The sequence below is a fragment of the Puntigrus tetrazona genome, chromosome 6 (assembly GCF_018831695.1).
Source record: "Puntigrus tetrazona isolate hp1 chromosome 6, ASM1883169v1, whole genome shotgun sequence".
NCBI classification, from domain to species: Eukaryota; Metazoa; Chordata; class Actinopteri; order Cypriniformes; family Cyprinidae; genus Puntigrus; species Puntigrus tetrazona.
In genome coordinates, this window is record NC_056704.1 from 4,251,829 (window position 1) to 4,267,791 (window position 15,963).

General features: G+C 36.8%; 1 protein-coding gene and 1 long non-coding RNA gene across 4 annotated transcripts in view; one reads left to right on the forward strand and one right to left on the reverse strand.

Annotated features, from left to right (window-relative positions):
* The window catches only part of kalrnb (kalirin RhoGEF kinase b), a 66,807-nt gene that overhangs the window by 21,122 nt on the left and 29,722 nt on the right, over nt 1-15,963 (forward strand). For all 3 annotated transcript variants that reach the window (XM_043241756.1, XM_043241754.1, XM_043241755.1), the window contains 10 exons: nt 1,076-1,306; nt 3,375-3,497; nt 3,674-3,865; nt 5,384-5,556; nt 7,023-7,197; nt 8,311-8,506; nt 11,688-11,854; nt 13,347-13,466; nt 14,287-14,505; nt 15,484-15,633. In XM_043241756.1, coding sequence (XP_043097691.1) covers nt 1,076-1,306; nt 3,375-3,497; nt 3,674-3,865; nt 5,384-5,556; nt 7,023-7,197; nt 8,311-8,506; nt 11,688-11,854; nt 13,347-13,466; nt 14,287-14,505; nt 15,484-15,633 — 1,746 coding nt within the window. The remainder of the gene's footprint in view (nt 1-1,075; nt 1,307-3,374; nt 3,498-3,673; nt 3,866-5,383; nt 5,557-7,022; nt 7,198-8,310; nt 8,507-11,687; nt 11,855-13,346; nt 13,467-14,286; nt 14,506-15,483; nt 15,634-15,963) is intronic.
* Nucleotides 6-2,215, reverse strand: LOC122346891. Its single transcript, XR_006251181.1, has 3 exons — nt 1,371-2,215; nt 1,025-1,276; nt 6-522 (listed from the first exon to the last, which is right to left on the reverse strand). It is a non-coding gene; the product is annotated as an uncharacterized LOC122346891 (long non-coding RNA).

Consider the following 15,963-nt stretch of genomic DNA (forward strand, 5'->3'; position numbering starts at 1 on the left):
TGAGCGTTTTTGCGGAGCTGTACTATTTAGGACACTTTTTGGCCAAAAAAGCTTTGTCTTGGAGATTTAGCAATGCAATAGATATAGCGATAACAATGGATCCTCTGCAGTAAACGAGTCCAAAACTGATAAAAATATCACAATAATCCGCAAACAAATCACTCCAGTCCAAACTTTAAACCTTGCAGACACACAATTTTCCACTTGTAATGTTCTCAGCAATTTTTTGGGTGGACTATTTTGTTAAAAGTAGTTCACAAACAAATGACCGTCATGTACTGTATAACATGAATATGATTTTCACTTACAATAAACAATACTACAAAATGGAATTAGCAACTGACGTGGACATTAGTCAAACCTTGCACACTTGAACTCAGAGTATGATGCTCGTTCTGTTTTGAGTCAGACGTGACCAGTTTAATGAGCCGTTAACCAGAGGCTCGTTCCTAATGATTCATTGAATCAGTGAGTTGATTCACGAACAGCTCCAGCTGGATCCGTCCCGTTTGCAATGAATTGCTAAAAATCATTGAAAAGAATCAAAAGAATAATTTGTTCAAGAACTGAACGTATCCCATGTGTCTCATAGGATTTCATTAGTTTGAAATAATGAGAAATAATATGTTTTTGTGAAATAAGCCTAAAGGCCCGTTCACACCAAGAACGCTAACTTTAAAAAATGACTATAAAATTAACCAACAGAAGATAATGCTCTGTTTATTATAGGCACACTTTGCAGTTTGAATGTTCGAGTGGACTCTGATTGACTGTCACTGTATCATTCATCAGCTGAAAATAATTCCAACGGTTTTGTATCTCCATGTCATTATAGATATGGTCGTGGCGTGAACTTCTGTATAATTAGAATAATTACTCTAACTTTATCTTTGTGATTATCCTTATAGTTATTGTCCTTGCTGTGAATGGGCCTTTCAGAAGAAATATATTACGCTTATATTTGATAGTAATTTGTACTCTAAAACACGGATACCTAAAGTAACGAAGCACAGAGTAAAAATACCTTGTTCACCTGTCCACCACCGACTAACGGATGATATATTTCTGGTTGCAGGTCAGTCAGAAAGGAAAGACACTCCTGGATGTGTTGCAGAGGCCTCAGCCTCCTGCTGACTCCGGGTCTCTGACGGCAGGGGCCGACTACAGTCAGGCGGTGAGGGGGGTTCTGGAGGTGGTCCACGAGGTGGTTCATCAGTATCGCAGACTGGAGGGTCTCCTGCAACACCGCAAGCTCCGGCTGCACCAGAGACTTCAGCTGTGTGTGTTTCAACAAGATGTGCAGCAGGTAAATACATCAAGTAAAATCACGAAAAGAACCACTCAGATATGCATGCAATGGACTCACATACACTAAAGCCACTGAATTCCACATCTGACGAGTGTGACCCCAGCCTCCCAACCTCTCAGCAGCTGTTTTTAGATCTGTGCGTGGAACAATGTTTCTCCTACGGCAGAACAAATATCAAATGCAGAGAGCATTAGAGGAAGTGACAAGGAAGTGACATGGACTCTGACTCATAGAGTCGACTGAAATTGCCTCAGCGTCCTCGAGGGACGGCAGTATTGTGCTTGGCCTCTAGTCAATACCTCCAACAATACACTCTACTTCCTGAGGCCGTCGCCTTCGGGGGCTTTTTGTTGTACCTTCGCCGGTTCTCTGTCAGGACTGTGTTGTTTCTTTGATGTGACTGGATCTTTTCCAGGGCCTCTTTAGACAGAAACGAGGTCTACTCGAGCACTGAGCTTGGGCAGTGAACTGAAGAACTCTAACTTCTAACTGACAAAGTTTGTTGAACCTCCAAAAATCCACTGAGCCTGTTTAAGCTCTGACTTGCTCTAAGAATGTGTAAAATGTTTTATAAAGGAATGAAACATCATAAATTCGAAACACACCTTAGCATAAAAAGCACTTATTATGGAATATACCTTCAGTGCAAATATTATGCTGTTATACTTGAAGTGTAAATTGAATGTAATATTTTTGAACACTTAACTGCATGTTATTTGAAAATGAAATCAATGAAAATGTGCTATAGTTAAAATTATAAAATTATATTTGACACAAATATGACATAAAATATACTTGATACTTGAATTAAATTTTTTGATTGTGTGATAATTTACTTTCCCTTAAGTTGTTACAAACCTGTATGAGTTTCCTTCTGCTGAACACAAAAATATATATTTTGAACCTGTTTTAAATATCATTAAAGGATGCTGTCAAATTTATTTTATTTATTTATATATTTATTGGATTTAAATATATTTATAATTGTACACTTTAGTGTTGAACATGCAGTTTATTACATTTAAAATTTAAGTACGCTAACATGTTAAAGTAGGTGATTAATCAAGTTTAGTGTGTTAATATTTTTTTAACACAAATTAATCATTTGATAAGGTTTGACCCCAACTTCTTGCCATCACTGCAGCGTGGAAGGCTATCAGTGTGATAAGGGTACGGGGAACCAGTGTTGCCAGGGTCACAGTTTTCCACACAACTGGGTTATTATGAAAATGCAGTCGCGGCAAAATTACAGAGCTGTTCATAGGATGCGGTTTTTGGGGTTACTTCTATAATGTACCGCGGCCACCCAGAGAGTATATAGACAAAGAAAATAAAAATAGATCATTTTACTAATGTGTATTATACTTGGAATGTAAGTTACATCTGGCAACTTAAGAACATAGAGGTAGAGCACACGCGTTAAAGGAATATTTTTATTTTTATTTTTATTACAGTTTATAAAGTTTATAAAGGATTCCCCAAAATGGAAATTCTCACCCTCAAGTAGTTCCAAACATGAATAAATTTCTTTGTTCTGCTGAACGCAACAGAGGATATTTTGAAAAGGCTGTTTTATGATTTGATTGATTTAAAAAAAAAAGTCTGTGAGTTTTGGGTAAACGTGTACTATTAATCTCATAAATTTTGTATGTTAGCATGATGCTAATGTTAGCTCTAATGCTAATGTTAGCTCTAATGCAGGCGCAGAACAGAGGCATTATGACTAATACATTTAGTCATAATACTGCATGTAAGGTTGCAGGAATATGTTTTGTTATATTTATTTAGAAATTGTTTTGATAATAGTTGGGTAAATTGTTTTATTGCCACTATAAAGGCTGATAGTAGCTGGATAAAAACTGAAGAATAATGCTAAAAGAATAATAAGGATTATGTCCTTACATACATAAATGTAATATGCATACAATACATGTTCTTCTTTTGACTAGCAAAGATTTAAAGAGATCTTACTCTAAACTGTTAATCTGGAATGTTCCTTTAAATTTGAAATAGACTATCCAGTGTTGATCTGTGTGTGTGTGTGTGTGTGTGTGTGTGTGTGGTGGTCTTGGACTGGATTGAAAACCATGGCGAGGCATTCCTCAGTAAACACACAGGAGTTGGGAAGTCTGTACACAGAGCAAGAGCACTACAAAAACGGCACGATGACTTCCAGGAGGTGGCACAGGTTGGAACAGAATCGTTTATGTTGTGTTTGTAGTTTTTAGCTTTATGAGAGAGGAGCAAATGAGCAGCTGCAGTAACGTCGTTCATCATACTATCGAGTTTCCTGTTAATATTCAAGGAAGATGTTTTTAATGTACTGCTCTCTCTCTCACTCGCTTTCTCTTTTTTTCGCTCCAGAACACTTATACTAATGCGGATAAGCTTTTGGAGGCAGCGGAGCAGCTAGCTCAGACGGGAGAGTGTGATCCAGAAGAGATTTACGCTGCTGCCCATCACCTGGAGGTCAGAGTTCAGGAGTTTGTACGGAGGGTGGAGCAGAGGAAACTACTGTTGGATATCTCAGTGTCTTTTCACACCCACACTAAAGAGGTATTACACACACACACACTAAACAGAGCTTCTCAAATAGTTTGAACAGTTTTGACTGATCTCTGTTCATGTGTAAGAGATTTTGTTAGCACAAATTAAAACGTAACTGAATGGACTGAATGGACAAAGACAACATAATGGGATTCTATTTAAACAACCTCTTATCAGAGCAGTATTTCTAACTGTAAAGAAGTAGAGAAATCTGTGCTGCACCCTTGCAACATTCCAAAAAATGTATAGAAGCCTGTTTCGGCCACTGAATAAAAAAAAATAAAAAGGAGGTTATCTCACAATTCTGCCTTTTTTTTGCAGAATATGCACTGCATGATATAAAGTCAGAATTCTGAGGTATAAATTCTCACAATTCTGACAACATATAATTTTTTCTCTCACAATTGGACTTTACATCTCACAATTTTGAGGAAAAAAAGGCAGAACTGCGACTTCATATCACACAATTGTGAGTTATAAAGTAGTATATAAAGTCGCAATTCTGACTTCTGTTTGTATCATGCAATTCCTGAATTGTGAGATAAAAAGTCGCAATGACCTTTTTTTATTTTTCATTCAGTGGCTGAAACTGGCTTCCATAAAAATGACATAGAAACTATCGAGAACACAATAAAGCAAAGTTTTAACATGTACCCAGAACAGCTTAGCAGCTGTTACAATATAGATTCATTCAGAATTACTAAACTGTCACATACTCTAAGACACGCTTTTAAGCCAACATCCATTATAGCAAAAACTCTTTATAATTTTGACAAACTACACAAAAATATTCTAATGTATTTATGCAGAATATTTATTAGAATATTTTTGTGTAGTTGTCAAATCAGCAATCAGTGTGCATCAGATTATTAATAATATCATTAAAAATGACTTGCGCATACCTAATACATGACTCCTGTATGTTACTTTAATTGTCTTATCTTTGATTACCAGTGTCATTCATTAAAAATTTACTAGAAATGGTTTGACTTATCTAGCTGTAGTTCACACAGCTTGTTGAGAAAATGCTTGTGCTGCTCTGAAACATATGAGAGAGAGCATGCTTTGAAGCCCAATACACACTGAAATTAATAATTTAATAAAAATCTGGAGGTGAGTAACAATTCTCTCCACCATCTCTGATGTAATCAGCTGGGTGTTTCAGCACTGACTGAATGCATTTGCTTACTGGATGCTTGGACTGAAAACCTTCAGCTGGAAACGACCTGATTACTGTCTCATCCAAAAATGTGCTTTATTTGTGCTATTGTGTATTTATTGAAATGATTGACCACACCTGTTCTGGAAACTACCCAGAACACATAGCAACACCTTAATAACCTCAAAGGTGCACCAGTAATGACCTAAACAGCTTTTCAGAAACACTCATACTAGAAACAAATACTAGTATTAATAACCAAACTGTAGAAATGCCTAGCAACAACCCAGATCATCGCTCAAATGCAACGGATGGCCTATGAACTCTCTTGCAACCACATATCTGTCTGTCTCTCTGTCCGTCTGTAGCTGTGGTCGTGGATGGAGGACTTGCAGAAGACTCTTGTGGAGCCGGTGGTGAACTCTGAGTCTGTGGATGCTGTTCAGGAGCTGATCAGACAGTTTCAGCAGCAGCAGAGCAGCACTCTGGATGCCACGCTCAATGTCATCAAAGAAGGGGAGGAGCTCATTCAGCACCTGCGGTGAGGTTTTCAGCACACTCCTACTGTGCAATATTTCATCATAACCAATGGTGGGTGAAGCACACATATCAAGTATTTGAGAATTTGATAGCCGTATTCATTTTACAGCAAATTGTAATTTTAGTTTTTTAGTTTTTTGACTAGAATGCCATTTAGTTTTATTCACATTTTAGTCATGTTTTTAGTTTTAGTCTAGTTTAAGTCGACTAAATCTACAGTTAAATTACTTTATTTACAGTGTAACTACAGTGTAATGCATTTTCCTAAATATTTCAAACTCATTATGTTTGACATTAGGTTTTATCATAATAGAGACTGATTTAACTGTAGTGACACACAACATGCCATTATGTTAAATATAACCACTTCTCATATAGAACAAGAACATGGTTTTCTTTTAAATTAAATACTAGTGGTTGTTGCTTGATTAAGATCAGTGATAAGACTGATAAGTGATTAGACAATAGCAACTAAATTAATCTGCTGGCCCTTTAAAACCGTATTCATGGATGCAGTGTGCTGATACACGTTCTCCCTACCATTTACGTGAATGGTTGACAAAACAGACAATTCGACATAATTTTGTATGTAAGAAATAAAAGTCACTCGGCGGCCATCTTTCAAATGACTCTCAGAAATCCAAGTGCATCTTCTGTCTCTTTGTATTAGGAAACATCAAATTCTCCCATACTGTTCACCAAGCTTACTATTAAATTTCATATTTGACGTCACCAATGAAATCTGACAACAACTGTGCGATAATTGTTGTTTCTTTTGCTCAAATAGCATTATAACAAGCTTATTTCTCAGGCGAGATCAGCAAGGGCGCATGCCCAGACCTTTAGCACACATCTCAGAATGCTGACTGTTTTTATACAGATCAGCGGTTGGCTATTTTATTTAGAAGGCGGGGCTTCTTGTGATTGATCGGCCATTTTAAGCATTGCTTTTTTCCCCCGTTCTAAACTGTATGAGTGACAGGTCTTGGGTATTAGTCTTTGATAGTGTGTTGTAAAATGTATAAGATTATGCTTAGTAATGTAGTGAGGTAAAAGTTGATATTTTCTCAAAAATAAAAATACAGATGCTTAAAAAATGTACTTAAGTTCAGTAGCAAATTAAAAAATACTTTGATTACTGTCTACCGCTGAGCATCAACCGATTCTTTTTTCATCTTCCATTCAAGAAGTTACTGATTTCTTTCCAATGTGATGCTTGCGACAGCTTTAAAAACGTAACAGACTAGTAAAGTAGAGGATTTAGATCCAAGTCTGTTAACCACAAGGCCACAGCTCCAACCATTTTGAGTTTGCAGATCAATTTTAATAATATTCTTTTCAGATCAGGTCTAAACAAGTCCTTTCATGTTATGTCATGCTGATATACTGGTTCTGAATTAACGTGGCCTCTATTGATATTGATTTGCTCTTGGATGTGTTGGCGTGGGTTTGTGTTCGTTCAAACAGGGACTCAGCGTTGGCCTGTAATAAGCTGCCTCATGCCAGCTCCGTGGCTCATATCGAAGGCGTTCTTCAGCAATTGGATGAGGCTCAGGCTCATATGGAGGAGCTTTTCCACGAGCGCAGGATCAAACTGGACATCTTCCTGCAGCTCCGTATCTTTGAACAGTATGCCTTGGAGGTGTGTGTGTGCGTTTGTGTGTGTGTTCGATGGCCTGAACCCAAGTCATTATCAGCATAACTTTATTTGAACAGATGTGCTTCTGTGCTGTCTGTGTTTGCGTATCTGCATGTTTGTGTATTATGTAAAATTCAATGTTTTGAGTTGTTTGTTTTACTGTACACTTTATCTCATTGTTCATCCCCAAATTCTGGCATCAGCTGAGTGGCTTACGTTCTTCTGTGCAAGACCAGATTTGAGTTTTTGAAGAATATCTTGCCCACTCTTTTCAATATGATGAAAGTTTGACGATGGCTGTTAATTAAAAAAAATCATCTGAAAAGTGATTCATATGACCCGTGCAATGCATTTCAATTATTCTGAAGCCATGCATGTTTTGTGTGAATTAGGTTTTTATAAACTGATTATCCTCCAATGCAGTTACCTCTGAACTCTTATTAGCAAGCACATTTTAAATAACATATACATTTTATTTTATTTAATTATAGCGCTGTGAAACTATTAGTTGTGATTATATGTATTATGTGTGTGTTTTAAAAAAATATGTACATGTTTTTACATTTGCATATTCATATTGATATATTTTATATTATATGTACATACACACACATGTTATGTCAACAAAAACGTTTGTTATGGATGCGATTAATTGTGATTAAGCACTAATAATTTTGTTATGTGTTTTTGTGATTTTCATCGTTTCTAGGGGGGTTTATATTTTATTTAGCTTTCGTACATTTTTATTTAAAATCGAGTTTTAGTCTTTTTAGTTCCTAAAAATTCATTAATCTCAGTTAGTTGCTAAGGCAGCATTTCTCCTTTGACTATTTTATTTTATATATTTTATACCTAAAACCTTATAGAAAAAAACCTGTTTAATAATTGTAGTTTTATTTACTGATAACATCATTGCTCCAGTGAGCAGGGTGGCTCTGATTTATGAGCAAATCATTGAAAAAAATGACGCAAAAGAATGATTCGTTCACAAACTGAACATCATGGACGCCAAGATTAGTGACTGATTTCACACACCATGAATCATATTGCTTCAAACTGCTTTTTACGTTCCATATTGCTGCAAACTGTATATACAGTACGATGTCTGTTTCATAGGTGATGGGTGAGCTGGACGCGTGGAAGCAGGATCTAATGCGACAGGCGTCTGATTTCAACACAGAAGAGCTCACACTGGCTGAACAGAGATTACACAGACACACTGAGCGCAAACTCGCCATGAACAACATGACCTACGAGGTTATACAGCAGGGACAGGATCTTCACCAGTACATCATGGAGGTCCAGGCTTCAGGTGAGGAGAGGCAGAGACATAGTGAAGGACACAGGAAAACTGAGAGAGAGTAACAGACTCACGCTGATTTTGGTGTTTGTTGGCAGTTGTTGTTGTTGTGCGGTACCACGATTAGTGTTTGCTTTCACGCTTGGCTTTTCCGATGTTTTCATTTTGCATTTGTCGGGTCATGGGATCTTTGAGTGGTGTGGCATAATTGATATAAACGATATAATCAGGGCGCTTGATCAGAAGCAGGTTCCATGACAGTGGGAAACATTTTATTAAGTGAATTAAATGACTGAAGGCTCAGATTATTAGGAATTAATCACATATATATCAACAGAAGACGTTGCTGTGGCAGATTCTGGAAAATCATTGAACAGACATCACAGAAAATGACTTAAGGAGTCAAGTCTATTGCTTGTTTATTTCCATGTAATTGAACATAAGCCTATCGCAAGCGTACAGTGCACAGCAATCCATATCTGTCTGCGGTAGACAAAAGGCCCTTCACACAGAACACGTTCTTCTGTGCCTTTCTCGGCGTCCATGTGTTCTGTTCTGTGGATTACAGAGACGCATTTCCTGTGGATTTACACAAACATGAATTTGGTGAAGCATGATGTTAGTAAAAACCCTTGTAGTGGGGTCTGTATATGAGTATAGGCAAACAATATTTTAGTATTTTATATATATATGTATATGTGTTATGTAGTATTTTCTTTTAGTAACATAGTTTTTATAATTATATAATTCATTTATTCATTTTTAATTTTCGTATTTTTTAGTAATTAATTCTTTTTCTAAATAGTTTTCTTGCTACATGTATAGTTTTTCCAAATGGCATTGACTGCTCTAAAATACGAGACACCAATGTTTCACAAGTTTAAGACACAGTAGTGCACATGTTTATTTGATAACTTTCCTATTTGGTTTTGTGTGTATTCTTTATTTTTAAAAATTAAATGTTTTTTCCAAGGCACTGTTAGATGCCAGTGTCAAGAACGGCTATTAAACTTTGTCTTGCTCTGATTTTAAATATTTATTTTACCAAAGTAAAAAAGAATTGCTGATTGTGTAGTGGCAGTGTTTTAAAAATATATTTTAAAAGTAGAATATTTTTTTAAATCCAATGCTACATTAAAGGTTAACCCTGTCTGCTTTAAATGTTTTAAAATGATTAACAGATGAATACATTCATTACAAATGAAAAAAAGTATCAAAAACTATTCAAATGTAATCATTTACATTAATTTAAAAAGTAATTGAAAATGTGTGAATTATTAATTTCCATGTGAATTATTTTTTACCAACTAACCTTTAAATTTCATCTCGTTGAGGTTAAAGTGAACGGTCAACATCCAACATCCGACTTAACAACGTTTGTGATTTTTCTGTTTATTGGGTCAGTAAGACGGCTTGCTAGCGTCCAGTGAGAGATGAAAAGAACGCAGGAGTGATGATGAGTTAGTGTTCGCTGGAGAGATAAAAGAGTGTGAATCAGTCATCGCTTCACTCCTCCGTGCTCTGTTGCATTTTATTGACAGTTACCATGGACACAACAGCAAAAAACCTGCTACCCACATTACGGGCTGTCTTAGATACGTGTGATGAAAGACGAAGAGAGAGAAGCGGAGGATTGGGTGGGAAAGATAAGGGTGGAAAATGTGTGCATGACAGCCAGTGAAGGTGAAATGGATTGGAAGGAGCTGAGGGAGAAGACAGAGCTCCGTACGGCTCTGGGATCTCTCGTACTATTAACTCTGTATGCAGGGGTGAGGTTGCTATGGAAACTCCCCCTTTACATCCCATATACCGAGGTTTCCATGGTGACGGTGCCTTTGCTCGTCACTTTGGGGTTGCCTCGGAGGCTCGGGATACTGCAGAGGCCGTTCTGTCAGTCGCACATCACGTTCCCATGTGTTGTACCTGCAGAGAGGCTCTGTCTCTGGCACGCTGCTTGTCCGTCATGGGCTAATACAGTTATAGACACTCGAAGGCACGTATCATGGATGCCGCTCGGCCGGGCAGCTGGGACATTTCATCACACTCTCACCTTTCTGACATGTTCCCGGCTCACATGCCATCGTATCTGCTCGCTGAGAACATGACAGAGAGGAGACCTTCAGAGGAGGTTCACAGAAGAGCGACCCCTGCTGGACACTAGAGAGAAAACCGTGATCATCTATAGTCATCCCAAACTGTTAATAACCTCAAACTAACTAACTGACTAAGGTTTTTTTAATGTTGCTGAAAGAAATCGCCTCTTGTTCACCAAGGCTGCATTCATTTGATTAGATGGGGGAAAAGGTTTGTGAAATATTATCAGAAAACATAAATAATCCTTCAGAAGTCGTTCTAATATAATTCAAATTTGTTATTAATATGCTTTTTAAATAAATTATTAATTCTATATTTTTTCTATCTTTAGATTTTCACGGAAACTATGATAACACTACCAATGTTGAGTATAAGATTTAAAAATAAATAAATAAAAAGAAAGAAAATAATACTTTTATTCAGCAAGGGTGCACTAAATGAATAAAAATGACAATAAAGAGTTATAATATTACAAATGATTTCTCTATTAAATAAAAGCTATTAATTGAATTGTTAAATTGTTGTTTTTTTTTTTTTTTACATTTTTATTTTCAAACAGATTAAATCAACAGTTAAATTTTTTATTATTGAATTGTTATATTCTTTAAAGATTTCCTGGAAAAAAATGCATCATGGTTTCAGTAAAAGATTTAATTGATAATAACAGAAACAGTGAAATATTACAGCGCTTTGTATTCGAATGTAGGCTCTTTATCTAATTTCTATCAAAAACGTGAAAAAAAGGTGAATCTTAATTTTTGAGGAGTGTATGCCAAGTACGACTACATTTATTTGTTTGTAAATGTAATGTCTTTGGTGGAAAATATTGATTGGTTAAGCGTCCCGACAGCTGAACCAATGGACTTGTTTGGAAAGGGACCGCTTATATACTGTTCATGCAAAAGACAAACAGCATTTGGACACTTTTAGGTTGTCAAACGTTTGCATAGCAGTATATTTCATAAAACCACTTTCACTTGTTTATATATGGTGCTTAGATTGATATTTTTTATCCATGCAGTGAAATTTAAATAAGCTAAGACAAGTGCATTTCAGTATATAGGCAGCTTTTTTTTTTTAATCTGTGTACTTTTTTTAGGTATGGAAATCACTGGAGAAAAAGATGTCGACTTGGCAGCAAAAGTTCAAGAGCTGCTGGAGTTCTTGAACGAAAAACAGCATGAGCTGGAAGTGAGCGCAGAACACACACACAAACGTCTGGAGCAGTGCCTTCAGCTCCGACACCTGCAGGCCGAGGTCAAACAGGTGTGTGTTCGAAATCAATTGCTAGATCTTGCTTGGCTCGTGGTTGCGTTTAGGTACCCCTAAGTTGCACTCATCGTAATGTTGTGAGGAACGCCTGACTTTTGCATTCAGGAATGAAGCTTGTGCTCTGCCACCGTCCAAAATCCTGACTGTTCCCATTAGCCTTGAGTACAAGTGCCCAGCTAATTGCTTTTATCTTTGACACTTTGAGCACACACACACACACACACACACACACATTGTCGCTCATATCCAGAGCAGTGCGTGGGTGCAGACTGCAGCCCTGCATTTCAGAAAAATGAATCACTCAATTGACTTGCATTATTTCATAGACGCCACTGCTTTCTTATTGGCAGTGCTGTCACCTCGGGACTTCTCAGCTTCATCTTTGTTCTTTAATTATTTGTATTTAATTATGTTTTATGTTTCAATATGTACTTTCTTTTATCAGTTTGTTCAGAAAATTAATGTAAATGTAGGAAAGAGTGTTACATAATAAGGGAGCTCAGCCTTAATGTTTCTGCTTCCTTAATTTAGCATTTTACGGATACTTAGGATGTGAAATAAAACGGTTTTACCTGCAATTAGTTTTGAAAAATGCTAACATTTTCACTTAATATGAAGAAGAGGTGATTATTAGAATGTTTATTAAGCAACCGGTTATTTCATGTAAAGTAATGACATCAGAACATGAAAAAATATTTAATGTTTGTTTTTTATACTGTGTACTTAACAAGCTATTGTATATTTATATATATATATATATATATATATATATATATATATATATATATATATATATATATATATATATATATATATATATATATATATATATATATATATATATATATATATATATATATATATATATATATATATATATATATATATATAGTGCTGTCAAACAATTAATCACAATTAATTACATCCATAATAAACGTTTCTGTATATAAAACACACACATGCAGCATATTTTTTAAAAGAATATTTACAGTGCAATTACAATTGCATGTATATATTTAATATCATATATTATGTAAGACATATATATATATATATATATATATATATATATATATATATATATATATATATATATATGTGTGTGTGTTAGAATAACATTATTGTAATTTTTGTCAACATTGACAGCGATGAGAATTCAATCGATAGAGCTGAAAATCAGTTTAGAACCATCATACAATCAAAATTTATAGTTGAATGCTCGATTTACCATTATTAATTATTTGCCATGGCACATTATTTCTGTAACGGACAGTGTTGAGACACTGAGTTACAGCAAAGAAAAGCACATTTCTCATATTTTGACGGAAAATGGAAAAAGCAGGAGGCTGCACCAAAAGGCAAATGAAAACCTCTAAATGTTAACAGATTGATCCAAAATAATTCACCGCGTTTCATTTTTCACCTCTCTAGCCTGTTTTGTCACATGCTGCTGTGTGTGTGCGTTTGTATGTGTTGATCTGTGCAGGTGCTGGGTTGGATTCGTAACGGTGAATCCATGCTCACGGCGAGCACAACGAATGCAGGTTCCCTATCTGAGGCGGAACAACTTCAGAGAGAGCATGAACAATTTCAGCTTGCCATCGAGGTACACACATTTTCCTTAATAGGTTCTGCAGGGGGCAGCGTCGTAAGGCGGCGCTGTAATATGAAGATTAATATTAAATATTAAACCTTGATTACACCATTATCTGCAATTAGGATATTATTTTGGGCTTACATCAAACAGATCATTTATTTAACCCTGTGGGGGAGGTAATAAACACATTTTGGGGTGAATGTTAAGAGTAACATCATTCCTTTAGTTGTTATCTGTCATAAACAGAAGGTAAATTGGTCTATAGGTTATTATATTCATCAAAGAGATGGAATACAAAACAGCTGAGTTGATTTAAAAAAAAAAGCTAAACAATTGCTCAGCAAATTTATGAGCAGTAAGAAGCACATTAGCCCGAAATGAGGACTGAGTTTTAATTCAGCAAATTGCTGCATATAATTCTCGACTAACGACAGCCTCTCTAAATCAAAGGAAGTCAGCTCTGAGTATCTGCCAAAATCTCCCTTCCGCCAAATATATGTTTTAATCATCCACAGCAGCGGTTCTCTAACTTTTCAGGCCAAGTACCACTTTTCATCAAATCAGACCATGCGAGTGCGCCAAAACAAACGTGTGAATCAGGCCGCCAGTTTTATTCATCCAGCATGTGCTCTTGTGAAAGCATCAGGCTGTGCTTCACCGCTGATTGTTTTGCAGGGCTACTAACTGATCGTGTCTTAATCGCTCCTTTAAGGAGCCCCTCCGCGACCTAACCCGCCTCTCACGTGGTCCCTGTGCGCTGGCGGTTAACAAACTTAATTTAAACGTACCTCAAAAATGAAAAGGAGCCACTTTTGTCTGGTGTCCGCAGTCTCTTCTGCACGCCGACTCCCTGCAGCGCACCCACCAGAGTGCCCTGCAGCTCCAGCAGAGGGCGGAGCTGATGTTGCAGGCGGGACACTATGATCCGGACGCTGTCCGGGCCTGTGCCGAGACCGTGGCCTTGCACTGGCAGACCCTCATGCTGAAGATGGAGGACAGATTAAAGCTGGTTAATGCCTCTGTGGCCTTCTACAAAACGTCTGAACAGGTGGGTTGTAATAGACTGTGATTGTTACCGTCGCTGCCCACAATTACTAGCTGGTTGGGGTTATTTATAGTGAACTTGCTGGTGCCACTACATCCTGCTGTGAGCATATAACATGTGCATATAAAGTGCTTCACATACAACATGAATAGACCCCACAGCATGCATGAACAACACACTGCACATCTATACAGGTGACGTGCTCAGCAACTGCTATCATAAGCATTAGCCAAAAATCTGTTAAGCAGCGAGCTCAACGGCTACTGATACAGGAGAGAACCAATCAGCTGCGCCTTTATGTGATGTCTTTATGTCATACTGAGTTTGTTTTATCAGACTGCGCCATCTAAGGTTTCGTGCCAGCACTTTGTATCTCATCTTTGAGTCACATTGTATAACCATATGCAGGAGTAGCTAGATATTTTATACACTACCGTTCAAAAGTTTGTTTTTTTAAAATAATGTTTTAGAAAGAAGCCTCTTGAGCTCAACAAGGCTGTATTTATTTGATAAAGAACAGTAATGTATTGGTACAATTTAATAAGATAAGTTAGAGCAGAGTACCATTTCTTATTATTATCAATGTTGAAAATAGTTATGCTGCTTAATGTTTTTGTGGAAACTTTGACAAATCCGTTTCCAGGATTCTGATGAATAGCAACAGCATTTATTTTAAATATTTCTAAACAGCGTTTATTGTAACTATCTGAAAATCAAGTATGCAAGTATGTCATGCATCCTAAATAAAATGTAATTATGGGACAGTATCCATGTCCTCTTGTCCCTTGACAAAAAAGAGTTAGCTCCCTCTAGTGTCAGTTCCAGAATCTACTGAAAAGGCACTTTTTTATCAGATATTTTTGTAATTATTGTGTTCTTTTATTTATATTACTTTTATATCTGCTCTCTGACCATTGAAAACACTACAGAGACGTCTTTTTGATGATGCTGTGTGTGTAACGTACCGTATGTCTGTCGCAGGTATGTAATGTATTGGAGAGTCTGGAGCTGGAATACAGGAGAGAGGAGGACTGGTGCGGGGGTCATGATAAATTGGGCTCAACAGCAGAGACTGACCACGTCAGCCCTCTCATCAACAAACACCTGGAGCAGAAAGAAGCCTTTCTCAAGGTACACCTTGCACACACACACACACACACACACACACACACACACACACACACACACACACACACAGACTCAAACACCTGCAAGAGAATCTCATCAGCTCTCTCACCAGTTTGTCCTTTTTATGTTTAAAAAAGTGCATCTGCAGCAAAACAAGAACATCGCCATATGTGACCACATGTGTGTCAGTTTAAATGGGTCAGCGCATGGAAAAAATCCTTTTGAAATAAAGAAAACTTTAAGTGTGTCTTGTTAGTGTTACATCAACACTCCTAAAAACCCAGCTGCTATCAATATGATGTCATGATGTTACAGTTGATTCTACAATTAGTT